This window comes from Ochotona curzoniae, unplaced genomic scaffold, assembly GCF_017591425.1.
Source record: "Ochotona curzoniae isolate NIBS_2020 unplaced genomic scaffold, NIBS_Ocur_1.0 contig_3520, whole genome shotgun sequence".
NCBI classification, from domain to species: Eukaryota; Metazoa; Chordata; class Mammalia; order Lagomorpha; family Ochotonidae; genus Ochotona; species Ochotona curzoniae.
Window position 1 is genome coordinate 7278684 of NW_024465894.1, and position 26787 is coordinate 7305470.

At 44.4% G+C, this 26787-nt stretch overlaps 1 protein-coding gene and 1 long non-coding RNA gene across 2 annotated transcripts; one reads left to right on the forward strand and one right to left on the reverse strand.

Annotated features, from left to right (window-relative positions):
• The first annotated feature begins 3120 nt into the window (after window positions 1–3120).
• On the forward strand, window positions 3121–24097 carry SERINC3 (serine incorporator 3). The gene is made up of 10 exons (XM_040981440.1): window positions 3121–3257; window positions 12251–12412; window positions 14020–14213; window positions 15665–15744; window positions 16339–16476; window positions 18457–18626; window positions 20093–20183; window positions 20947–21127; window positions 22376–22603; window positions 23195–24097. Exons 1-10 carry the CDS (start codon window positions 3219–3221, stop codon window positions 23331–23333), a joined length of 1422 nt encoding a protein of 473 aa, XP_040837374.1. The 5' UTR covers window positions 3121–3218; the 3' UTR covers window positions 23334–24097.
• On the reverse strand, window positions 23384–26360 carry LOC121157317. The gene is made up of 2 exons (XR_005883996.1): window positions 25339–26360; window positions 23384–24271 (listed from the first exon to the last, which is right to left on the reverse strand). It is a non-coding gene; the product is annotated as an uncharacterized LOC121157317 (long non-coding RNA).
• Window positions 26361–26787: the final 427 nt, after the last annotated feature.

The following is a 26787-nucleotide window of genomic DNA, read 5'->3' on the forward strand; positions in this document are numbered from 1 at the left end:
AGGACCTCAGTGCTCTGCCATAGTGGCAGGAAAATGAGAAGCAAAACCCTAGTCCTCTGCCATAGTGGCAGGGGGCAAAGAAGTAAAACCCGTATTAATGGTGGGGAATGCACCTTTTAAAGGTTTCCCTCAAAGATGTTTCTCCATAAACAAAGAAAGTTCCTGATTTCCAAGGTACCTGGCCTTGGGACAAAAGGTCACAGAGATACCAGACATAGGACATTCCAGGCCTTAGGCAGATGTGTATTACTCCTTTCAATGATAAAGAGATCAGCCTGAGGCCCTCCCACAATAGCCGAGGTAATGGCCGATACTTCAGGTGGGGAATTGATATGCTAATAGCACCACTGTCCCTTGGAAGAGACGTGCCCTGGTGAGTTCAAGACATGGTGGAGAAATTCTCTTTTACTCAGGGACCCAGAATACCCTAACTGCCTACTACCCACTCTAACTCCTCTCTCAGTTCTGGTGAGAGGTGTGTAGGTCAGCTGTGTACCCCTGGAGGGTAGTTCTCCAAAGAGGATTATTATTTTGAGTTCAAGTCCAATCAAGGTCTTCTCTCTGAGCTTTACCAGCCTCCACTGATGCTAAACTTCAGAGCTGCCCAGTCCTGAACTGGATTCTACAAACTTTAAGCTGAAATAAGCCTTTTCTTTCCCAAAGAAGCTTCTCTTAGCTATTTTAGTGAAAACAACAAAGAAAAGACAAATATAAGACAGACACGGATAACCCTTGAAGCCAGAAACACCAACAGGTGGGGGAGATCCTACATATGGGGATGAAATGTTTGCAGGGGAGAAAAGGAAAACCTGTCCAGCTGGCAGCTAGACCCCCTGTTCAGAACACAAGCAGTAATCACAGGGTAAACGTAAGTTCCAGTCAGCTGTGTCGTTATAACTAAACAGAAACAAAACCACATTGGAGCCACAAAAAGGATTCAATGCTGAAAAAAAAAAAAAAAATTCCCCCTCGGGCCCAGTGCAATGGCTCAGTAGCTAAATCCTAGCCTGGGATCCCATATGGGCTCAGTTTGTGTTCTGTTTGTTCCACTTTCTGTCCAGCTTCCTACTTGTGGCCTGGGAAAGCAGTAGAGAATGGCCCAAAGCCAGTGGGACTCTGCACCCACATGGGAGACCTGGAGCAAGTTCCTGGCTCCTGGCTTCAGAGATGCTCACCTCCAGCCATTGCAGCCACTTGGGGTGTGAACCAACAGATGGAAGATCTTTCTTTCTGTCCCTCCTAGTTAAGAGAGTATTTCTAAAGCTTCCCCAAACTACAGCAACTTCTATTCTTGGGTAAATGTTTTCTGTTAATTATCTGAATAACATTTCCGTAATTTTTGTTGTATTGTTACTTCCCCAACTTGTTTCCTACTTTTACCAACTGGTAAACTTTCCAGGTTTAAAAAAAACAAACTCTCAATTTTAAAGGTAGAGTTGCAATGTGTGTATATGACAGAGAAAGAGAGAGAGAGGAGGGGCAGTGTTTCTACCCACTGGCTTATTCCCCAAATGGCTGCCACCCTAAGGAAGCCTGGAGCTCCAGCCCAGTCGCCCAAGTGAGTGGCATGGCCCAGGCACTTTGGTCATCTTCTGCTGCTTTCTCAGAGGCTTTAACAGGAAGCTAGATCAGAATTGGAATAACCAGGACTCAAACTGCTGCTCATATGGGATACCAGCATTGCATGTGACAGATTACTAAATCCATTGCATCACAGAGCTGGCCCCAGATATTTATTTTTCTGTCTCTCTCTCACTCTTTTCCAAAGGAAATAGACAACTGTTAGAGGGCCTAAGTTACTTAATGTCTTGTTCTTGCATCCTTGAGTTCCTTGATTCAGCACAAATGGTATGTACACTGCATTTCAGCAAGAACAATGGCTGCCTTTCTTTGGCTAATCAGGACTCATCCTTTGCTTCTTAGATTTAATCTACATTCCACGTAAAAGCCCACCAAGACTATTCCCCAAGTAAGTTGCTTTCTCCCTATACAGTAGGCACTAACTATATTTTTATTGAGAATACTCTGGTCCTGGCTCAGTAGCCTAGTAGCTATGTCTTTATCTAGCATGAGCTGGGATCTCATATGGGTGCTGGTTCTAATCCCGGCAGCTCCGCTTCCCAATGTTGTGCCGGATTTCTGAGATCCCCAGAAAATCATAGAGTCTGAAGTCGGTGCTAAGGCATAAAGGGCAGTTTATTCAGGTTAACCTAGGTCTCCCAGTCACCTCCCCCAGCCCAGCAGCACTGCCAAGGTTGCAGCAGGAACAGCTGGACAGGAAAAAAAAAAGAGAAGAGCTGAGGTTGAACAGTACAGGGTTCTTAAACATTTCAGAACAATTCCATATAATTATACAGTCATGATTGGTCAGTTTTAACTGTTAACTTTCAAAAAGAGCAGTTGGCAGGCTTCTATTGGTAGGTATGAAGCGAGCGATTTTCAAAAGCTACAAATTGATGGGCTATAGGGCGGTAAATCTTATTAAACACCAGGGACCGCCTTCCTGAGGAGTGGTCTGCCTACGTGACCTGCCAGGTGTCCTGCCGGGTGTCACGTAGGCTGCCAGGCCTGGAGTTCACACAGCCCCCAGCCAAGCAATTAAGGCAGAAATCACACAAGCAGAGAACCCAGGTTCTTCACAATCCAGCTCCCAGCTTGTGGCCTGGGAAAGCAGTCAAGGATGTCCCAAAGCCTTGGGACCCTGCACCCGTGTGGCAGACCCGGAAGAGGCTCAGAGCCACTTGGGGAGTAAACCAGAGGACAGATCTTCCTCTCTGTTTCTCCTCCTCTCTTTATATCTATTTTTTAAACAAACAAACAAACAACACTTAAAGCAACTCAGCGATAAAACGTTTAAAAAGAAATGATAATACCCTATAACATCTCACGACAATAGGGTGTATTTATGTCCTCTCCTAACTGGATCTGAAAATCTGGGAGAACACACCCTGGGTCTCCAGCGCACCTCCTAGATCTTTGCATAGATTGGGCTCCCAGTGAATACAACACAGCGGAGCAGCCCGCCTTCTCCCTCGGCGGCCAATGGCGGGTGTCCTGCGCGGGGGTGGGGAGCGGGCGGGGCCGCGCAGTGACGTGAGGGGTGGGCCGTACTTCCGGCCTGAGAAACCGTCGCGTTTCTGGGGCGACGCCTCAGCTGGCGGTTACCATCACCGCACCAGAAGCCTGCGGACAGGTCACCTCCAAACACCGGCGTCACCATGGGGGCTGTGCTGGGCGTCTGCTCCCTCGCCAGCTGGGTGAGTTGTGTCCTGGCGGAGTTTAGGGAGACCCCGAACTCAGCTCGGAACCTCTCTCGGTCCCGAGGGTGATGCGCCGGCCCCGGGCCTCGAACTTCTCGGCGTGGGGGTGGGACTGGGTCTCCATCCGCGGTGCCCCGGTCGGGATCCGGCGGCTCGCCTTCCGGGTTAGAGGAGAAACCTCTGGAGCCAGGCGGCCATTGTTTACAATTCCGATTGCCCCGCCCCCGCGAACCTTCCTGACGCCAGCTTCCTCTAGCTGGGGTGGGACGGAGGAATGACAGCTCTTGGGGCGGGATTGTTTGGCTCATTTTGAAGTTCCCCCCATCAATCACCCCCCCCCCCTTGTGTGGCGTCATTTGATTTTGGTTGTTTTGCATGACTTCCCGCAGCTCCAGGATTTGCCAGAATTACACGGTGTGTGGTGGAGGTGGAATTGCAAAGGAGGGCACACTGCCGTCTCGATGCTAGGGAAGAAGGTCTTGTGGGTTAGGATTCAGAACTGGGGAGCTGTGGGTTGCACATCTGGGGACCTTTATGTGAGAAATGACCCAGTGGAGCTTTTTTGGCAGACAGATTAGTCTTAGTGTGGACCATAACAGACTGGGTAGCACCCAGGTTAGGAAATCCCAAAGACCCCAGAGAGGGGCCACTGCTGAGCTTGCTTCATGAACTTTGCCTGCTTGTTATCTTTGTATCCTTGAGTAGTTCTGTAATCTGTAACCACGGAACCTTTGTTCTGAGTGCTGGGGTGTGTCACTCCTGGAATTGCACCAGTCTTGCTATGCTCACATTGTGACTTCCTTTCTTCCCTCTCCCTGCCCAGGAGCAGGCTTGGGTACCCACTTTAGGCACCATCATGTCTAGGTTGTGCCTCACATGTTGCTCTTCCCTTCCCACTATTTACTTATTTTGAAGAACTACAGAGAAAGCAGAGGTCTTCCATCTGTTGATTCACTCCCCAGATGGCCGCAATGGCAGCACTGGGCCAGGATGCCAGGCACTTCATCTAAGTCTCCCACGTGGGTGGGTATCTGGGGCCCAGACATTTGGGCCATTGTGCTGCTTTCCCACGCCATCAGAACTGGATTGGGAGTGGAGCAGTCCCGATACTGACTGGCTTCCACGTGGGATGCTGGCGTTACAGGCAGTGGCTTTACCCACCTCACCACAATGCCAGCCCTCAGAAGATGTGAAATTTCTCAGGGTGCTGCCGACTGGCCACACTGCTCTTGAGACCAGCAAGTCAGTAAAGGCCTCACTCTCAGCTTCTGCTGTGGTTCTGAGTCCATCCTGTGATGGAGAGTTGGGCTTCCTTCTCACTTTTATCCCAGCATCTGTGTGGATAGTGAATAAATTAAGCGCTTTGCTAATTTAGGCTCCATGAAAGAGACTGCATTGCCTTTCTCCCTCTACCTGCTTCAGAGCAGTGTGATTCTGTGAAGTCTCTTCATAATTGCTTTCTGATCTCTTCCCTCTGGCATAACTAACCAAAAATTCATGCACTGATGCTTCTTTGGGACATAATACATTTCCTACCCTTTAAGATTGTTAAATTGTCATTTAGGTATTCCCTGAGCAGTGGTGGTCCAATTTTTTTGGTCTTGACCTAAAGTAAGAAATCCATTTCACAAAGTTAGCTAATGCAGCCATTTAGACCTGAAGCCCAATGAAATAATTCTTACCTTTACATTCTATTGCAGTTTTTCTTTATCAGACTGTAAAGTTTTTGGTCATTTTATCACTTGATATTTCCAATCTTAGTGGGTCAAGACGCAGTCTACAAAATAGATTTTAAAAATACATAGTTAAGAAGGTAGAAAACAAATGTAATTTGAAATAAGTATATCTTTCCTACATTGATAATCTGAATTACATTTTGACTGATTTTAAGCTGAGTTGTGAATTGATGTAGTCTGAGCATTTGTAGCTAGAAACTGCTTTTTGTATTATCCCTTTTATTCATTGGGAACAGCAAGGAATGCAGTGTAACAGAGTCTGGAATGAAGGAAGAATAACAGGAAATGAAATCAGAAAAGTAGCTGGTAGTTAAGTGATGTGAATATTCACTATGTGGTGTCTCTCTTTTTTTAAGATTTATTTTATTTTTATTGGAAAGTCAGATATACAGAGAAGAGGAGAATAGAGAGGAATATTTTTTCATTCCATGATTCACTCCCCAAGTGGCCATAGTGGCTGGAGCTGAGCTGATCCGAAGCCAGGAGTCAGAAGCCTGTAGCCTCTTGTGGGTCTCCCACATGGGTGCAGGGCAAAATGTTTTCCTCTGTCTTCTTGGATTCAGTTTCTGAGGTCCTGCAAATTAAACTCGCACAAAAATTAGCCAGAGGGAATCTTCGCTTGGTTAAGACACATAGACACTTGGCTGTAGGGTTACTCAGTGATGGGTGTCCCACAGGGTCACTACAATTCAGAACTTATGTCCCTAATTTAGTAGGAGGAAAGTGGGAGTATAAAGAGGCTTCCTTGGGAAGATCAGTAGGTTTCTTTCAGAAAAGCAATTGTGTTTTTAGGAGATAAGATTGTGATAGGGCCCTGGTGAGTGGAGGCGGGGGAGGAGGAGGGGAGGCCTTCAACGTGCTGGGATGGGATCCCATATGGGCGCCAGTTCTAATCCTGACAGCCCCGCTTCCCATCCCTGCTTGTGGCCTGGGAAAGCAGTCTAGGGTGGCCCTGAGTCTTGGGACCCTGCACCTGCTGGGAGACCTGGAAGAGGCTCAGGGCTCCTGGCTTTGGATTGACTCAGCTCTGGCCTTTGCAGCCACTTGGGGAGTGAATGATCAGATGGAAAGTCTTCCTCTCTGCATATCTGCCTTTCCAATAATAATAATAATAATAAAGATTGTGACAATATTTGTTTTACATAAGTTGGAAGCATATATATATGTGTGTGTGTATATATATATATATATATATATATACATACAGAGTTTTTGCAGGGGCATTTTACAATGGCTTGTATGGTATAGCAAGGGAGGGAAGGCTGCATTCCCTACTTATCTCGGCTGGACAGCCTGTGGCCTTGGAGGCCTTGGAGCCACCTGTGAGATAACCGGACTCAGGCCTTGATTCCTGGGAATTGAGAACCATCTGTGCTAAAGGTCACGCAGATGGTTCGGCCTACAAGCTTGTACAGTCTCACAGTTTCATAACCAAGCAAGCAAAGTGGAAGGTGCAAAAGCAAAAAGTATAAAAAGGATTGCAGTTAGCAATGAACCATGTCTACTCCGTTTTAATTTCAACTCTACACTGAGAGATTTGTCCAGTTTGTTCTGCACTCCATCCTCTGCTGTGGTACTAGATGTCCTCTGTAGGCCTCAGTGGACTGCCATAAACCTTATGTGCATCTGGGCATGCTGTCTACTGTCTGCTGCACTGCCTGAGCAACTGAGGCTGCCCAGTTCTGACACATGTACTACATGGTCAGACCACAGATTCTGCGATTCTCCCTGTGGTTGGAGTTCTGAGTTCAGTGGTTCAGTTGCAGGGATCCCCAAAGAAATCTTGTCTGAGGTGACCCCAGACCCGACTCCTGTGTGTGCTAGCCCAGTGTGGGGCCTGGCTCAGTCTGTCATCCAGATCAGCTTACACACACACTGGTGGTTGCAGTCAATTGGTCATTTCTGTCCCCAGCCCCATCTCTTACACAAACCAATGGATGCTGCGGCCCAACCCAACCCTGCCCACCACTCACTCTGCTGGGAGCCTAGGCCTCCCAGCTTTTTTGTCATTGGGGCACACAAAGGTGCTAAGAGAGCGGTGCTCCAGTTGTATGGCAAGGCCTGGTAAATGTCCCTCTGTAGAAGGACATTTTGAACCTAGAAGGTCAGCGAGCACAGGATTACAATTGATTGGACAATATTTGTATGAGAACAACTGAATGGATACCTTTTGTATAACTGATTGGATGTCATTTGTATGAGAACAACTGAGTGTGTACCATTCTGTAACTAAATGGATATCATTTGTATGAGAACAGTTGAGTGGACAGCATGTGAATGAGGACACTTGGTGGAATATACAAAACAAAAAGGAGTTCCAAACAAAAGTATAGAAACAGTTGATGGGTTTTGTTGATAAGCTCAATACCTCCTCCCTTATTCTATATGACCCTCAGTGTATAAAGTCTGATGCCACTAATAAACTTTTGACCATCAGTCAGAGTCCCCGCATGTTGTTATGGACTCTGTGCACCAAGTCCATCGCTGCAGGAAAGCGACATCCCTCCAGCTATTTCAGACGAGATCGGGCGTGTTCAGGGTGGTTTGGCTGTAGAGCCTCCAGCTATTTCAATGCAGTTTCGTGAACACTCCGCTATCCCTGAGATGTGCTGATGCATTGTTGTTTGCCCTTGTGAGATGTTCTCTGTAACTGATGTGAGCTTCGGAACTAATGTCATTAACAACATCTTGGTGAGTGGGTCTTTAACTATTTATGTTGTCTTGGCCGCTCCCATGACCCTTTGGCTGAAAAAGCTCAAGGATGTTTGTACTAACATTGTAACACATGCTTTCAAACTAATTAAGGCCTTGTTAAGCCCATGGTTGTAGTGGGAATTTATGTTTAAAGTTTATTTAAGATCTTTATGTTTTTCCCTCTGTGATATATTTTCTCCTTTAGCTGATAAGTTATAGAACAAAAAATGTACTGACTGTATTACTGATTAACATGTGCTGCCAGCTGAGGAATTCCTGGCTGCAAGGTCAGAATGGATAACACCCTGCTTTAAGGTGAAACACCCATTTTACCATGAAGTAAAAAGTATGCAAAAGCTTTTGAATTCTTCTATGTAAATAAAGGGGACAGCTTTCTTGCATTGTCCATTATAATCATGGAATTATAGTGGTCCATCTTTTCTCTTTATCTCTTTTAAAAACGCTAACTCCACACATCTTCTGTGAGCTCTGAACTTAGCTGGAGCTGTTCTCTGGGAATGGCAGCTTGGTGGGAGTGACCCCCCAGTAACTCCTATCAGGTCTGTCCCCAGTCCTGTTTCCTACACATGCCGGTATGTGCTGCAGACTACAGACTGGTACAGTCTGTCCTGCATCCCATTCAGCTTTTATGTGCACACCAGTGGGTGCTGCATCCTAGCTGCATCCTACACACCAGTGGAGCCCAGCTGACTCCACTATGCAGCCCACACTTAATGCTAGTGGGTGTTACCACCTGTCCAGCCCTGGTTCTCATGCCTACTGGTGGGAGCTGCACCTCATCAGAGAGGTGTCCACAGTTTCCTTAACAGGTCCACTCCCAATCCCACATCTTGTACTTTCCAGGTGGTTCTGCAGTCTAGCTTGACAGGACTTGCCCCATTCACTTGCCAGCTGAAGCTGCAGCAAAATCCTCCACTTACTTCGGCTTATGCATGCACCAATGAATGCAGTCGATTAGCCAAGCCTGGCTGTCTCCCTAAACCAGCTCACGTGCAGGCCAACAGGTATTGTAGCCTGTCCAACCTGGTCTGCCCTGGTCCCATTTCTCACGCTTACCAGCAGAAGTGGTGGCCCAACAGGGGAGTCCTTGCTGCCACCCTACCTGGCTTGCCCCTGCCACTCCAGGTCTTACATGTGCTGGTGGGTGCTGTGGTCTAATTCTGCCATGACCTGCCTCACCTTGGCTTTCACCAGTGGGTGTTCTAGCCTAGCCCGGCCTGACCTGCCCCCAGTTCCAGCTCATGCTGATGGGTGATTGAGCTTAGCCCAGCCAGCCAACCCCCAGTCCTGTTCTTAATGGCCTGTCTTAAACCCCATCCTCACACAAGTTGAAAGACTTTCCTCTTTAATGGCATGATGTGGAGTGCTAGCCTGGAGATCTGCCTGCCCAATACGCACCAGGCTCCTGGCTCATGTGCTGGCCTGGGACTCTACCCCTCTGCCCACCCAAGATCCAAGCACATTTCACAGTTTCCCAGCCACACCATACCAGCATGCTAACTTGGGGTTCCCTGCAACTCCACTACCCTGCCTGGGCATGGCCCCCAGGTCCCGCATGCACCCCACCAGTGCCATCCCTATCCCTCAGGCCTCCACTGTGGCAGAAGCCTGAACTCTTGTGTTTAATTCAGATGATGGTAGTGTTGCCAGGGATGCTGTGAAAATGGTCAGAGTCTGCATACAGTTTACAGATATTCGTGATCTGTTGACAGATTGGGGAAAGCGAAGACATGCAGAAGGATTTAGGATTTTCATCCAAACAATCAAGGAATAAAGTTATGCTTTACTGAAATAGAGAAGGGAAGAGTAAAACAGGAATGGTACACGGTTACTGCTTACCTACTGTGTAAAGTGCAAAAGGCAGTAGTACACTGTAAAGGTGGCTTCTTGCTTAAGGTATGTCTATTGTTCCACAGTTAGAGAGAATGGGTAGGTATATTAGCTTGTTAGAGCTGTAAAACTAAGCCCACAGGTTGCGTGAGATAAACAGTAGGAAGTTGCATCTCTCAATTCTTGAGGCTATGGTTGGCTCCTGCGGATAGTGAAGAATCTGTTGCTGCCTGTCCTCTTTGCTGACCCCTGACATGTAGGTCACTCCGTTCCCCTTCACATGGGTGTGCCCTGTGCCCTTGTGCCCTGTGTTGCAGGTCTGAACCCGTTTCCCTCATTTTATGAGGATAAGGCGCTGCTTCACTGCGGTTCTTCTTGACTGATCACATCTGTGACAATCCTGTTTCTACATGAAGTCATGATAGGAGTTACTGGGGATGGCGATTCAGCTAGAATTAAAAGAGACACAGTTTAACCTATAACAGGCAGTAGGCAGTTACTGTGGAATTACTTGAATTAGTGAGAAAAAAAAAAAAAAGCTACCAAGAGCAAGGAGTGTGAGAAGGCAGACAAAATAACTTGATCATGATTGTTTGGAAAACATCTGAATTTCTATTTACAGATACAGACTTCCAGTTTGGTCTTTTGGCTCAACTGTAGTCAAGAATTGGGGACTACTTGCTGGTCAGTTTCTGCTACCTGTTGCACATATAAGCAATAATGATTATTATGTTGTATTGAGCCCTGTCCATGTCAGACATTATATTAGGTGTTTTATATTGCTGATACCATCTCATTTTTCATACAGTAGCTCTGGCCGGATAGATGGTCTAATGTCTGTTTTTGAGAGAGAAAACTAGACTTCTGAGCAGCTTACCTCAAACTAAAAAATTAAGGTAGGGTTCAGCGCAGTAGCCTAATGGTTAAAGTCCTTGCCTTGAATGCACTGGGATCCCATATGGGTGTCAGTCTGTGTCCCGGTGGCTCTACTTCCCATCCAGCTCCCTGCTTGTGGCCTGGGAAAGCAGTGGAGGACAGCCCAGAGTCCTGGGATCCTGCACCCGCATGGGAGACCTGGAAGAGGCTCCTGGCTTTGGATCAGCTCAGCTCTGGCTATTGTGGCCACTTGGGGAATGAATCAGCAGATGGAAGATCTTCCCCTCTGTCTCCTCCTCTCTGTATATCTGATCTGGATCTTTTTTTGTTATGTGACTTGAAAACTTGCCTGTGAAAGCAAGTTAAGGGGCTGGTGTTGGTGTCCAGTGGTCAAAGCTTCCCCCTGTGAGGCCAGCATCCTGTGGTGCCAGTTTGGTTCCTGGTTGCTCCATCTCTAATTTGCCTTCCTGCTAATGCACCTGGGAGGACAGTGGAGGATGACCCAAGCACTTCGGTCTGTGCTCCCCATGTGAGAGACATGGTTATGGAGCTCCAGGCTCATGGCTTCTGCCTGGCCCAGTCTTGGCTGTTGTGGCCATTTGGAGAGTGAACCAATTGATGGAAAATCTCTCTCTTGCATACACGTGAAACCTCTCACTACAACTCTTCCTTTCAAATAAGCCTTTTTCTTTAAAAGGAATTTGAGAAATTTCCTAATCAAGCATATCTAAGAATCATTGAAATTATATCCTCTCTCCTCCAGGATGCTAAACAGATTTTAGCTGAGCAGAGTTCCAGGTTTCTTTTTTTATAAAATTTGTACACAACATTAAATAAATCATTTGAACATATGTAATCAAGTATCAGTCCATTCAGTGTTTTGCTGTCAGTATATCTAACTGCATAACACTTTAATCATTCTAAAAGAAAACCCCCTTACCCATAGCACTTGTACTCTCTGTGGTCTTCCTCCCCCATCTCTACCACTAGCCCCAACTCTTCTGTCTCTAGATTTATCTGTTTTTGATACTTCATAAATGACATTTATATATATATATGACATTTTGTGGTGAGCTTCTTTTACTTAGTGTGATGTTTTTCAAGTCTAAGTTGTTCTAGATACAGTACGGCATTCCATCAGAGTGCTAAAAAACCACTGGGTGCAGATGCCACAGTTTGCTCACAACATGTGGACTTACCAATTGATGGACATATGGGTTGTCTTGGGTTGTCTCTACTTTTGGAGATTGCAAATAGTGCTGCTGTGAACAGTCATGCACTGATGCTTTGGGTTTTGTTAGAATACTGACTTATTGCTGAGGTGGCTGGTATATGGTAAACATAGGAGTTACATAGCTAGATCATATGATAATTCTGTGTTTTGCTTTTTGAAGAACATTCAGGTTATATTAGAGGGAGGTAAATTGCTCTCCCAATCATTAATTATAAGAAAATTAGTAATGTTGCTTTATGCTATAATAGCAGCTTTGCTAACTACAATTCTCAGTAAATATTGGGTGAAAGTTGATTTTTTTTTTCATTGCCTTAACAATGTATATTCATGTGAATATGACTCTTATTGGGCTGTGTGTGTTAGGCGCTGTGTTGAACAGCACAGACTGAGGAAAAGCAAATTCTATTTATTACTGAGTCCATTTTGCAGGGTTAGAGTTAATTATGTAAGTGCTGAGGTAACGTAGCAGGGATCAGACTGACTGCAGAGCCTACTTTGAACGGTGTCATTCGCTCAAAGTTGTCTGGGCTGCCTTAACTCTGCTGCATCGCCGCTGGGTCAGGAGGGAGATCTCATGGCATCTGTTGTGCTTGCCACAGGTCCCATGCCTCTGCAGTGGCGCATCATGCTTGCTGTGTAGCTGCTGTCCCAACAGTAAGAACTCCACTGTGACTCGTCTCATCTATGCTTTTATTCTCTTCCTGGGCACGATTGTGTCCTGCATCATGCTGGTAGACGGGATGGAAGCTCAGCTGAAGAAGGTGAGTAGAAGTAACAGCCTTCTTGCTACTCATACTGGTTATTTTCACTGTTTTGTTTTAATTCACTTATTTAATTCCTTCCTTTTTTGATTACTATTTTGATAATCTTTACATAGTTGATTAGGGCACAAAGGGTCAGAGGCTACAGGAAAGTGGGTAAGACCATTGTTTCCACATTCTTCACATTCTTTTTTTTTTTTCCTGCGTCTGAGGTAGGGGGGAGATAAAGGGAGAAGGCCCACCCAGCCTCCCACCCATCCCAGGTCCCCGATATGGAGCATACTCTGAGGGCACTGCTCAAGTGGTTTTGATAGTTCAACAGTCCTGAATTGCTGCCAGTCTTGCCATTCCAAGTACAATGAAATCTCTCCAGAATCCATTGACTGACAATCCGCTTTAGAGTCTCCATTTGCCCAGATTTTCATTGCCTACACGTGGCTGGGGTAGATGGATTTGTTCTGTCCTCTGTCCTCTGTTGTGGTACCAGGTGTCCTCTGCAGGTTCTGATGGACTGTCATATTCTCCATGTGCACCTGGATATGCTGTCCACTGCTATTAGCCACTGAAGAGGCTCAGCTTTGACACATGCACTCCATGGTCAAACCATGGAACCTGCACTTCTCTTCATGGTTGGGGTTCTGAGATTAGCAGTGGTGATCCCAGACCTGATTCTTGTGTGTACATGCCAGTACAGGGTCTTGCACAGTCTGTTGCTCTAATCAGCTTATGCATATGTTTGTGGTTGCAACTGCTGGGTCAGTTCTGTTTCCAGCAGTCCTGTTTCTGTTGCAGTCCAGCCTGATCCTGCCCACCGCACACTCAGCCCTCAAGCAAACCAGTGGGAGCTGCAGCCTATTAGGAGCGATCCACAATAACCCCCTCCAGTCCCGCCCCCTGCCCTGGTTCCTGTGCTTGCCAGTATATACAGCAGACTTGTCCAGTTTTTCCCGCTTCCCATTCAGCTCTTGTTCATGTCAAAGGGCATTGAAGCCTAATTCAACCCAACCAGCCCCACTGTCCAGCCCACACATATGCTAGTTGGGTGCCATTCTGTCTAGCCATGCCTGCCTCAGTCCTGATTCTCATGCTCTCCAGTGGGAGTGTTAACCCAAGAGGAAGGTGCCCACTGTTTCTCTACTCTCACACCCGGAGCCAGGAGCCTCTTCCAGGTCTCCCACGTGGGTGCAGGGTCCCAAGGCCTTAGGCCACCCTAGACTGCTTTCCCAGGCCACAAGCAGGGAGCTGGATGGGAAGTGGGGCTACTGGGATTAGAACCGGCACCCACATGGGATTCCAGTGTGCCCAAGGCTTGGACCCCAGCTCCCAGGCCATTGTGCCAGGCCCAAGGAACTCATTTCAAATCTCCCAAGGTGTAGCAGAGAGACCCACCTTCTTGAGCCATCTCTCGCTGCCTCCCAGTGTGCACCATGTCAAGAAGCTAGACTCCAGGACAGAAATAGGACTGGGACCCAGGCACTTCAAGTATGGGATGAGGGCACCCCAAGGGGCATCACAACTCCTACAACCAATGCCTGCTCTAAATTTCTGATTAAATATGGCTGTTCTGATATATTGAAATTGCTCTTTTTTTTTTTTTTTTTTTTTAGATTCCTGGCTTCTGTGAAGGAGGATTTCAAATCAAGATGACAGACATAAAGGCAGATAAAGACTGTGACGTGCTGGTTGGTTACAAAGCTGTTTATCGGATCAACTTTGCCTTGGCCATCTTTTTCTTTACCTTCTTTCTGCTCATGTTAAAAGTAAGAACAAGTAAAGACCCTAGAGCAGCTGTGCACAATGGGTATGTAGAAGTTACTGGTTTACATGGTGCATGTCCCTTGTAGCAGTTAGTATTGCTGTCCTGATGAAAGGTTTAGAATATGTAAGTCAGTGGCCCAGATAGGTTTTGATCTATTGGATATTTCAGTGTCATTTTAGGTAGGAGGTTTATTTATTTATTTGAAACAGTTACAGAGTTGGGAAGGAGGTAAGAGAGAGAGAGGTAGAGCCATCGTATTCCATTTGTTGGTTCACTTCTTAAATGGCAATAACAGCTGAAGCTGAGTCAGACTGGAACCTGGAGCCAGGAACTCTTATCTGTGCTCATGTGGGATGCCAGCGTGTCCAGTGGTGGCTTAATCCACTGCACCACAATGCTGGCTCCATTTTTTTTTCTTAATAGCATTTATTTCTAGTGCCTAGATTTTTATTGAATCACGTGTCTAATAGATTAGATGCTACGCTAGGCACCATACAATGCACAGGTATATATATATATATATATACACAGTTTCCTTTCTATTTAAATATAAAAATGTACTTGATATGTTTCAATAGTATGTGAAAAAATATATGAGCCACTAATTTAGGTATTTTTTTAAAAAGATTTATTTATTTTTATTACAAAGTCAGATATACAGAGAGGAGGAGAGACAGAGAGGAAGATCTGTCCGTTGTTTCACTCCCCAAGTGAGCCACAACGGCTTGAAGCCAGGAGCTAGAAACTTCCTCCAGGTCTCCCACGCGGGTGCAGGGTCCCAAAGCATTGGGCCATCCTCGACTGCTTTCCCAGGCCACAAGCAGGGAGCTGGATGGGAAGTGGAGCTGCTGGGATTAGAACTGGTGCCCATATGGGATCCCGATAGGCCACGCCGCCGGGCCCTAGGTATTCTAATATTTCGCACTCATGTCTCCTAAACTCTTTTGCATATATTTCTTGTGTGAAATCTGAAGGGAAGTTGTGAACTTTATGTGTGTTAGAATTCTCTTTCTGCACAGTTCAGAAACGTTAAATAAATCACCTGAAATCTCTTAGCTACTGAGGACTAGAGCTGGAATTAAAGCTCAGGGCTGCCTAGCTCCAAGGCATACAAATTAGCTGTGATTGTGGCAAGATTCTTATGTCCTATGTTGTATGTGAGAGCTTAGATGGCAGGTTTTCACTAGAACCTCGTGGTTAATGGCCCTCTCTACAACTAATGCTGTTAGAACTCTGGAAATTCCTGTTCTTACATGAAAAGTGTAGCAAGACGCAAGTTTAGGTGTTTCTCTCATTTTGAATGGAATGATTTATTTTCCATGCTAATAGTAATCTTTTAATGAAATGCTGAGTGAATCAAGCAGCCTTGTATTGAAGGCAGAATTAAGTCCAGACAATCCTGTTAAAAATGGCTTTCGTTTTGTATTTCAGAAATTGTTTTCTACGTAGTGATGGGAATTCCCACTGACAAATGTACTTTCCTACTTTACCAGGTTTTGGTTCTTCAAAATTGCTGCCATTGTTGGTATCATGGTTGGATCTTTCTACATTCCTGGGGGCTATTTCGCCTCAGGTATGGCTACTCCACGCGGGCTTCAAGATACCATGGCATATGCTGCAGATGCTTGAAACATGTCACTGCTGATTTTGCAGAACTGGCAATTTGATGAGAGGAGGTCCAGTTACGTGACTTGATATTAATATTAAGATAATGAACAATTAAAGCCAGAAGGCAGTCAGCCATTTCCAAACTTGTCTGGAACCATATGATTGTGATTGTCAGTCACAGTGCTTTAATATAGTTTGCCTTCTCATTTGACAGTGTGAAGTTAGACTGCTTGTCTGCATGGGGGTCTTGGCAACTCTTGTGCCCTGATAGTAATCTGCCTCCTCACACCGCTGGCAAGGGACGAGGCTTTCACTGTGATAGTTTCCCTTCGCCCTTAGCAGTAAAGGAAAAGACATAACAGTGTACGTAAGAGATCTGAAACCCAACAGGGCATTCTTAGAGAATGTCTTTGAATTTTGAACTGTAATAATAGTGCTGTATTAGTGGGACATCTTTACTGTTTGTTTGATTTGAATTGAAGTCTGTTCAGAATGTTGGACATTTTTCGGAGGTGCTACTGCCGTGGCAAAGAGTAACTCTTGTCTTCTTGATTTCTAGTCTGGTTTGTTGTTGGCATGGTAGGGGCTGCATTGTTCATCCTCATCCAACTTGTACTGTTGGTAGACCTGGCTCACTCGTGGAATGAATCATGGGTAAATCGTATGGAAGAAGGAAACCCAAGGGTCTGGTATGCTGGTAGGTATCTGAACTCACCTCCACAAGCCAGTACAATAAAGACTCCGTTAATTTAAATATAGAAATCTCCTTTTAAAAACTGCAATTTCCCAGTTGAGTCCAGTGGAGGTAGTGACAGATACAATAAAAGTCACTAGGTTCTCATAGTTCACTTATTTTGAGATTTGTAACGTAACTACCTGTTTAGGTAAAGAAGAATAGTTGTGTTCAGCAACGGTTTTGGTTTTGGTAGCCTTGGTTTGGTGGAACTCAGATGGGGTCTGCAGAGGGATCACTGCACATGTGCCTCTTCAGCTAGGGGTGAACGTTCCCTACTGTGTTGGTCACTGTGGCCCCATACCTCTAGTACAAGCTTTCTGATGGGAAAGGGCACTTAAAATTTCCAGCTTGACAAGAGGACTCACAGCCTGTTGAATCATGGGGAGTGAAATTTTAGCCTTCTGCCCAACAGGGACAACCCAGCCGTGCCTCATTTTAAAACGTGACAGCTGATGGGATTCTTCACGCAGTCCCTTCCCCATTGTGAAAATAATACTGCATGTAAAAAACTGAGAAAACAAAACCAGAAAGAAAAAATTCTCTCATTCCAAGCATCCAATAATTATTACTGTTAACAAGTTTATATTCTTGCAGCATTTTCCCTAAATGTATATGTCTACAAAAGGAAAATGATTACTGAGAAATATATATAATGTGTTTTTTAAAAATGTATTATGCATTTGAATTATTTGTAGTTTGGCTTTTTTTAAGCTAAAAAGCTTATGACTATATCCTGGCTTATGGTCCAGTAATAAAGAGCTAATAATGTATACTTGAACAATAATCTGGCTAAATTTATGGAAGTAGAACTGTCAAAGGTATCAGTGTTTTAAATACTATCAAATTGCCCAGTTTCATTTTTATTTAGCTTCTTTAAAACACATATGCAAAACAATACTGCATTTAAACAGAAGTGATAGAAATTTAGAAATAAAAAATACAAATCTCAACCCACTTGCAATCCACTTTCTCTCCTAAAAGTAGCCACTATTACCGTACCTTTATGCGCACAAATTTTTGTTTAATTTAAATATAAACAGGATAATTGTTCTGTGGTCTCATTCATTTAACATCTGCATGGTATTCCGTTCCAAACAGTTCCTCATTTTTCCATGGATGGTATAACACTTTCTCTAACGTTTCCCTGTTGGTCACTTAGACTGTTCATTGTGACTATTAACATAGTGTCTGTCACTTACCATCAGGAGTTGGGAATCTCCAGACTCCTCCTTTATTTTCTAATTCATAAAAATTTATTATTTTTGCCTATTTATTTATGTTTTCCATAATTCATTTTGGATCATACAACTCTACAAGAATGTAATAATGGGTTGTAGATTGGCCTTACTTTAAAGTAACTGAGTATAGAGAAATCGTGTATATGCAAAAGGAAAAACATCAAGAATTGTGTTAGAAAGTTACTTTAAATTTTTTTAAATTTTATATATGCAAAATTCATTAAGCAGAACCTAGTTTTCTCAAGGAAGTCTGTCCTATGAATTGAACACAAGCTAACTGACCTCTAGATGATTTCATTTTCCCATACCACCATTCCTGCCATGCAGCTGTGGGCGGGGCCATTGTGAAGGCTGAGAGTTATTTATTTATTTTTCCTAAGAAAAGCTTAGAGTAGACATTACTTTGCATGTAACAGCTGTGATACTTGGGTATCTAGCTATCTGACACATGAAATCAAATAAGATAATCAAGAAATGAACTCAGCTGCTCAATGGATTTTGGCGTTTGACATTGAGCCACTTAACACAAACTGAAACTTTGATCTTGGGGTTGAAATTTTGCTGTGTGATATTTTACTGATTGCCATGATAATGAAAGCGAAATGAAATGAAATTGCCTCTTCATTTTTGTCTGGAATAGAAGAAATCATCTTGGTTGTAAGAGTCAATTTGTGGATATTTCATAGTGGTTTCCTTTTTCCAGCTTTACTGTCGGTCACAAGCTTGTTCTATGTCCTGTCCATTGTGTTCGTGGCCTTGCTGTATACCTACTACACCAAACCAGACGGCTGCACAGAAAACAAGTTCTTCATCAGTATTAACTTGATCCTTTGCGTGGTGATTTCTGTTATATCCATCCATCCAAGAATTCAGGTATGCTTCTCTCCTCCTGCTTCCTGTTGTGAAAGACTTCACAGGTGCAAGGCATACAAGCTGGCAGTCTGGTACATTGCCTGTGTCTGAGCTCACCCATTATCCCCACTAAAGGCTCCGTAATTGTTAACAATTAAAAAAAACAACAACATAATGTGCTATTGAGTGGTAATGCCTGTATTTTGATGAAATGACTAATTTGTCATTAAAAAAAAAAAGCCTTGGTAACATGAGACTTATCTTACAGAAGTGTTTACATCATGGCAATGATTCCAGTGTGTGTATTTTAGAAGAATTAGACTAGAAAAAAAATGGATTTTAATATTTAAAAGCCAAAATTCAAGCTTTTGAGTTTCATCTTCAATGCCATATGGTAGAAATCCACAGTATTTTGGATAATGAATTAGGAAAGAACATTTGTACATCACCTATCCTTTTATATATGTATATATATATTTTTAAAATATTTAGTTATTTTTTATTGTAAAGACAAATACATAGAGAGACAGAGAGGAATATTTTCCGTCCAATGATTCACTCCCCAAGAGACCACAACAGCCAGAGCCGAGCCAATCCAAAGCCAGGAACCTGGAGCTTCATCTGCATCTCCCTTGCTGGTGCAGGTTCCAAGACTTTGAACCATCTTTGACTGCTTTCCACGCCACAAGCCAGGAGCTGGATGGGAAGTGGGGCTGCTGGGATATGGGATCCCATCGCATTCAAGGCGAGGACTTTAGCTGCTAGGCCACTGCACTAGACCCTCCTTTTATATTTTTTAAAGATTTGTTATTTTTAAAGGTCAGAGTTAAAGAGAGAGAGAACAGGTGTGAGGGAGATAGAAAGAGACAGGGAGAGATTTTCCATCCTCTGGTTCACTCCCCAGATGGCTACACCAAATGGGAATGGGAATGGGCTGGGCCAGGTCAAAGCCAGGAGCCAGGAACTTCATCCAGGTCTCCCATGTGGGTGGCAGGGGGCCCCAAACACTTGGGCCATCTTCTGCTGTTTTTCTCAAGTGTATTAGCAGAGATCTGGATCAGAAGTAGCCAGGACTTAAAATAATGCCCATAGAGGATGCCTGTGTGCCTGGTGGCAGCTTAACCTGCATTGCCACAACTCTGGCCCCTCACCTGTCCTTTTTTTATAAAGTCAGATATACAGAGAGGAGGAGGAGAGACAGAGAGGAAGATCTTCAATCCGATGATTCACTCCCCAAGAGCTTAGATTTTTTCCAAAGCTTTCATGTCAGGTCAGAGACTCCAGGATGATGAAATGCCTTTGAGAACCAGTGTCCATGGTTTGTCTCTTTGTTCTTTCATAAACTGACTCAAACAGAAAGGGGACCAGGGCTAAGCAGATCCAGAAGGTTCTCAGCTCCCAACCCTTCAGCGAGTACCAGGGAAGAGTGGGTTTTAGCCAGTCAGTCTTCACAGCCCTTGTGACCTTGTCTTCCTTCTGCTTCGCAGGAGCACCAGCCTCGCTCGGGCCTCCTGCAGTCCTCCATCATCACCCTGTACACCATGTACCTCACGTGGTCCGCCATGTCCAATGAGCCCGGTAAGGACGTGTGGGCAGCACACTGCTGTGGTGGAAGCAGCAGGAAGTCACCCTGTTTGTGGGTGCAAAACACTGAGTAAGCGCAGGCGGGGCGAGTAGAGCTTGCTCTGGTGTGGTCCGCCGCCCTCTGCAGTTCTGTCGCTGCTTGCCTTCGTGTTCCCTCTGCACATTCACAGGCATGTTGGAGAGCCTCAGGTCTGGGTCCCAGTGGGCTGAGGCAAGCTAGCTAAAACTTCTGTAGTTACTATAGATCATTTCTCAGAAGGATATTCCGAGTACTCCTTTTAAAGAAAAACTGATTGAAGGCTCCCCTCTGTTTAATAGTTTTTGTTTTAGCAAGTAAATATGTAAAAATAAAACTAGGGTTAAAACCCTGTACTTTAAGGCTTTGGCACTAGAGAATTAGAGAGATTTATCATTTAAACTAAAACCCATAAAATAAGATTGACATGAAATTTGACAGATTTTTTTTTTGTTTGTTTAAAGTGAAGTAACTGGTTGTGATACACAGGGCCTTCAGAATGCTCATGGAAAATGTGCATTCTGAAAAAAAAAACTGGATTTAAAGTCCTTTTACTTTGTAATCTCATGTTTCCATGAATTTCTGAAGGACCTTAGTAGCATTCCTGACTGCTGTGATTCAAGCAGAGTGTGTCATGGCCACGATTCATGCCATGCCTGAGTGATGTGCAAGCGACCCCCAGATCCCTTCTTGGCACAGGGGGAGTTCTCACTTGGGCTCAGCTCTGTGTCCCTCTTCCAGATCGTTCCTGCAACCCCAGCCTGCTGAGCATCATCACCCACACCGTGGCACCCACCTCGGCTCCTGGAAACGCAACCACCATAGCCCCTACGTCTATCCCAGCAGCAAAGAGCGGGCACTTTCTGGACCTTGAGAATGTCTGGGGGCTAATTATCTTTGTCTTGTGCCTGTTATATTCTAGGTAGGTTAAAAAGTACTTAGGATAATGCTTTTGTAAAAGATTCTAATAGCATTAAGAAGCTGACTTGTTTTCAAAACAATGTGAGAAATTAAAAAAGAAAATAACAGCTCAAATTTAATGAAAAATCCTTGACTTGATTCAGACACAGCTGAGAAGAGTTCTTTAAGTTTTGTAAATAATTCCTCCTAACCTTGCAAAGAGCTACCTTTCCTTCTATAGGAGCATAAAATTGTCACTTGGTCCTAAATGGGTAAGACTAGTGGCTCTGAAAATAACTTGTATTATGTTTAAAAAAATTGTAGCTCCTGATCAGTATAAGTAATACTTAACAACTATGAAACTATACAGAGGGACTTCAAAAAGTTCATGGGAAAACAGCATTAAAAGATGGTTTTTTTTTTTTTTTGCAAAAATTTTAAAGTCTATGAATTATTTTTTTGTAGTTCAGATTTCCATAAACTTGCCATGATAACCTCTTTATATGGTTTGAGATAGGAGACCCAGAAGCTCCTGGCTTCAGTCTAGCCCAGATATAATTATTGTGGCCATTTGGAGAATGAACCAGAAAATGAAAGGCCCTTCTCTGTCTTTCTGACTCTGTAAAATAAATAACACAAAAAAGTAAAAATTGGGCCCAGTACGGTGGCCTAGCAGCTAAAGTCCTCATCTTGAATGCACTGGGATCCTATATGCGCATCAGTTCTAATCACGGCAGCCCCACTTCTCATCCAAATCTTTGCCTGTGGCCTGGGAAAGCAGTTGAGGATGGCCCAGAGCCTTGGGACCCTGCACCTGTGTGGGAGACCCAGAAGAGCTCCTGGCTCCTGGCTTCAGATCAGCACAGGACTGGCCGTTGTAGTCACTTGGGGAGTGAATCATTGGACAGAAGATATTTCTCTGTGTCTCTCCTCCTCTCTCTCTCTCTCTATATATATATATATATCTAACTTTGCAATAAAAATAAATCAATCTTTAAAAAAAAAGTAAAAATTATCTCTTACAAATGTGCGGGGGGAACCTCATGTCCACATGCAAAAAAAACTTAAGTCCTATCTCAAACCATATAAAGAGGGTATCCTGGCAAGTTTATGGAAATCTGAACTACAAAAAAATAATTCATAGACTTTAAAATTTTTGCAAAAAAAAAATAAACATCTCTTAATGCTGTTTTCCCATGAACTTTTTGAAGTCCCTCTGTATAGTTTCATAGGCCTTTCCTGATTTGTTTTCCTTGGGATCACTTTCCAGCATCCGCAATTCGACCAATAGCCAGGTAAACAAGCTGACCCTTTCGGGAAGTGACAGTGTGATCCTCGGCGATACCTCTGCCGCTGGAACTGGTGAGGAAGAAGATGGACAGCCTCGGCGGGCTGTGGACAATGAGAAAGAGGGCGTCCAGTACAGCTACTCCTTCTTCCACCTGATGCTCTGCTTGGCTTCCTTGTATATCATGATGACCCTGACCAGCTGGTACAGGTGAGAGACAGTTACAAAACAAATAGGCCACCTGCCCTGTTGGACTGCCTGCTGAATCCCCCCTCTGTCCTGAGCCTCTTTACCTCTGTGCTGATGTAATGTTCGTGGCTCCTTTCTGAAATGTGGAATTCTTCATAGCGGGGGTGGGGCGGGAATCACTGAGCTTGAACTAATCGAGAGAAAAAAATCATGCAAATTATGTAAGCCATCTTTTATATACTAATTTTCTCTGTGTCTGGAGATGGCTATGTCAAGGCAATAGTGTACGAGTTAAGAAAAGCTACAGGGGGGCCAGTTAGGTCTGGGTTGTTGCCAGTAACTATAACAGCTGGATAATCTTCAAGAACCTTGTCTAGAGAATGGTTGAGGTCTTTAATGTTCTCACGAAGAGGCACTTACTCTCTGAGAGTTCTCGGAGAGGCACTTACTCTCTTGCTCATAAGAAGTAAGAGTAGCAGCTACTTCAGGTCCCCTCTAGAATTGTCCTGGGAAGTTATGCCAGTCAAGTTTCACAGGGTAATTTTTTGGCCTTGGCTGGAAGGGTGCAGGAAGTTGATAACAGATTCTTTTTCCTGATTCTTATTTTCTTAGCCCTGATGCAAATTTCCAGAACGTGACCAGCAAGTGGCCAGCTGTGTGGGTCAAAATCGCCTCCAGTTGGGTGTGCCTCGTCCTCTATGTCTGGACCCTTGTGGCACCACTTGTCCTCACCAATCGGGACTTCAGCTGAACCTGAGGGCCATGGATGCCTCTGAAGCTTATAAAGGTCTCCTTTGCTGAAAACTCATATCACTTTTAAGTTTGCTTCAACTAAAATATGTAGTGAACGCTTGGCAAATGTGACTAATTGCAAGCTTCTATCCAAGGCAAGACTAACATGTGCTGTGGAGTCAGAGTGTTGTTCTATGTTCATGATGTTGACTTGTAAGGACAGAGGATCAAGGGAGGAGTTCTGTGATGTAAAGTGAATTGCAGCTGTGCTGTGAAGAGAGTTCTTTATAAAGATCTGTAGCTTCCTACAACTTTGGTTTAAGATGTAAGAAGAATGTTGGCTGTTGAGGCCATTGTTAATATATTTCTATTGCAGTATTGCTACCTTAAAAAAAACAGTCCACACCAAATCACGTTGATATGACATCTTGCTCTGTGAGAGGCCTTCCTGGTGTATGCCAAGCACTCCTCAGAGGGGCAGGGCTCATGGATGGGCTTTCTCTCTGGGAGAGTGCTTGCTGAGATGGTCACCGCTTCTATGTTGTGAGTTTTTAAATTTACTTTTTAAAATACTACAGCATCGAGGCTGTTTGATTCAGGTCTGTAGCTTTGCTGGCTAGTTTAATGTCAATAAATGCTTTGTAGATTTGGTTAAAATGAAGGTTCACTTGAGAAAACACTGCAGTGTCTGTGTAATGATCTTGTTCTGAGTATGTAAAAAAAAAAGTGAAATGCATGTGACTTTATTATATTTGTACTATAAAGCTATTTGATTAAAACAGACATTAAGTTTTTCAGGCCCTTTCTTTAACAGCTGTGGTGAGTTAGCAGCCATTCTTGGGCTTGTGGACAGTCAAGTTTGTCAAGCATCTAGCCAGGATGCTCAGATTCCTTCTAAAACTTACTGTGTGACTGTAAGTAAGCAGAGTGTTACTCCTTTCAAAACTAAGACCTTCTCTAGCTCACTTTGGTGAGGAGCAGCAAGGCATTGTCAAAAAAATGTATTCATGAGAGGCAGCATATAAGGAGGTAGAACAAAAAGCATTGTTTTTCCACAGATTTCCTGAATGTCTCTTCTGGCCCAGGCTGTTAGGTTCTGGGCTGCAACCCAAGGCAGGTAGTCCTAGACTCTTCCATCTTGGACTTCAGCTAAGAGTGAGAGCAAGCTGACAGGCGGTTAGAATGTGGTGGTTCTGTGGTGCTGGGTAGGAAGTGCAGAGAACTCACAGGAGAGGCCCTGTGAGTGGTGGATACCACTATAGGCTTCCTGGAGGAGATATCTAAGCCAAGACTGAGGAGAAAGCTGAGGGAGACATTGGAGTGCAGGGGCATAGCAAACAGCCAGTGGAGCTGGGCTGGGCAGTGGCACCAGGGAGGTCAGGAAGAGCTGAGTGAGTCCTGCTCAGGATTTTGGACCTTGCACTGGACAACGGAGGGCGTGCTCAGAGTGACACAAGCAGACTATGTCTTTGGTCACTTGGACTGATATAGAGATGATACCAAGGCCAGTCTGTCTGAGATTTGAAAGAGGAGGGCAGTGGAGATAAAGAAATTGACAGTTGGGACTCAGTAATCAGAATTTTAAACATGAAAATTAATTAGATATGAGGAGACAGTAGATGGTAGTTCCATTTATTTATGTGGGAAACATAAAAACACTGTTGGGAGAAGGGAGGTCGGCCATAATGGTTAATGAGCCTGGGTGTTGTCCCGATTTGCATCCCAGCTTTGCTGTTTCCTGTTGTCCAACTGGCCGGCTGACTTCTGAGTGCACATGATGCTTTGCTGCCCTTAAGCCTGCGAGGCTGCCTCTCTGTATGTCAAGTGTTCATACCTGAGATGGTTAGTATTAGCGTGCAAGAGTGTTCATAGAAAATAAGGTTATTGTGCAAAGTGCTTAAACCATTCCAAGGCTGCTGACAGTAGCTGTGTATCTCCCTGAGGCTGGATGGTATGCAGAGGTCAGAGGCGCTCAGCCAAGACCCCAGCAAGGCTGGTTTCCAGGTATTTGGGCAGAATCAAACAGGTGAAGGTAGAGGCGACAGACTTTATGGCCAGGGATGGGGACAGGCAGCAAGCAGGGCTTTATACGGATTGTTGGAATCAGCGGTTTATATCAATGTATGGAGAGAAGTTTACAGGAGATTTAGGGGTGGACAGGGCTAGTCTCCTTATTTTGTCAATGGTAATTAGACATCTGACTTTTCTTAGTGGGGAGAAGCCAGGTTAAGAGCTTTCAAGACCCTGAATTTCAAAAACATTACAGTGCCCCTTTCTCCATCTTATTTAATTCAAGCAAAAGCAACACTAGGCTGTAAAAGAAATGTAATAAAGTCCAATAAAATTATTTTTCCTCATAATAACTTGGATATTAATTTGAACTAATAAGTACTCCTTAAGAAGCAGTGGCGGGCTGGAAGGAGCAGTGCCACTGCTGTGCTTGGTCAGATCCTAAGAAGTCTTCCTGGGAATGAGACACCCGGTTACTCAGGGGAATTGTGCACACAAGTGCTGAATTACACATAAACATAAATAATGCCAGCATCCTGAGTAAGCCCAGGATCAGATTCCAAAGCAGGACATAATTTTTTGAGTCAGCAGATCTCATGGTGTCAGCTCACTTGTGAATCACCAGGATGAACAGGGCTGCAGGTGGAGGCTCTGGCTTCAAAGTCTGGGGCTCGCTCTAGGAATTTTTCAGCTACTTTGACCTAGTCATGGCTGGGAGAAAGCTTTGTAGGACTAATTGTGCTGGATTGTTACTTTTTTAAAAAAGATTTATTTTTATTGGAAAGTCAGGCTCTGGCTTCTCACTGGGGGTTCCTGCTCATTGCTGCCCTCCTGTCGTTTGGTCAGTCTATTCTGGCAGGTGTCAGCCAGCCAGCCAGCCAGGTGATGTCTGTATCCTCAGGTGAAGTGCAAGTCATCCAGTGTGTGGTATTTACATAGAGTCTTTGAAAAATTCATAAAGATGGAATTAGATATCGTGTTTATTTTGGCTTAAATTTCTTTTGAAATTAATAATTCTTTCCACCCCAAATACTTATTTATTTGAAAAGGCAGAAAGAAAGCAGGCTCACTCCCCAAATGTTCGAAACACTTGGGGCTGGGTCAGGCTGAGGCCAGGAGCCAAGAACTCCACCTGGATCTCCCAACATGGTGACAGGGGCCCAAGCCCTTGGGCCATCTGCTGCTGCTTTCCAGGCCCATTAGCAGGTAGCTGGATTGGAAGCAGAGCAGCCAGGACTTGAACCAGCACTCCAACATGGGATAGTGTTGTTGCCATTAGCAGCTTAACACACTGTCTCTCCATGCTGGGCCTTAGCATTTACCTGATACACATTTTCCATGAACTTTTTGACTCCATCCTTGTTGATACCATATAGATAGCTGTGTGTAACAGTGAACAAGCATTACCTATATTGCTGTAAGGTGATTATCTTGGCCCACTTCATTGCTCAAACTGAGGCTTC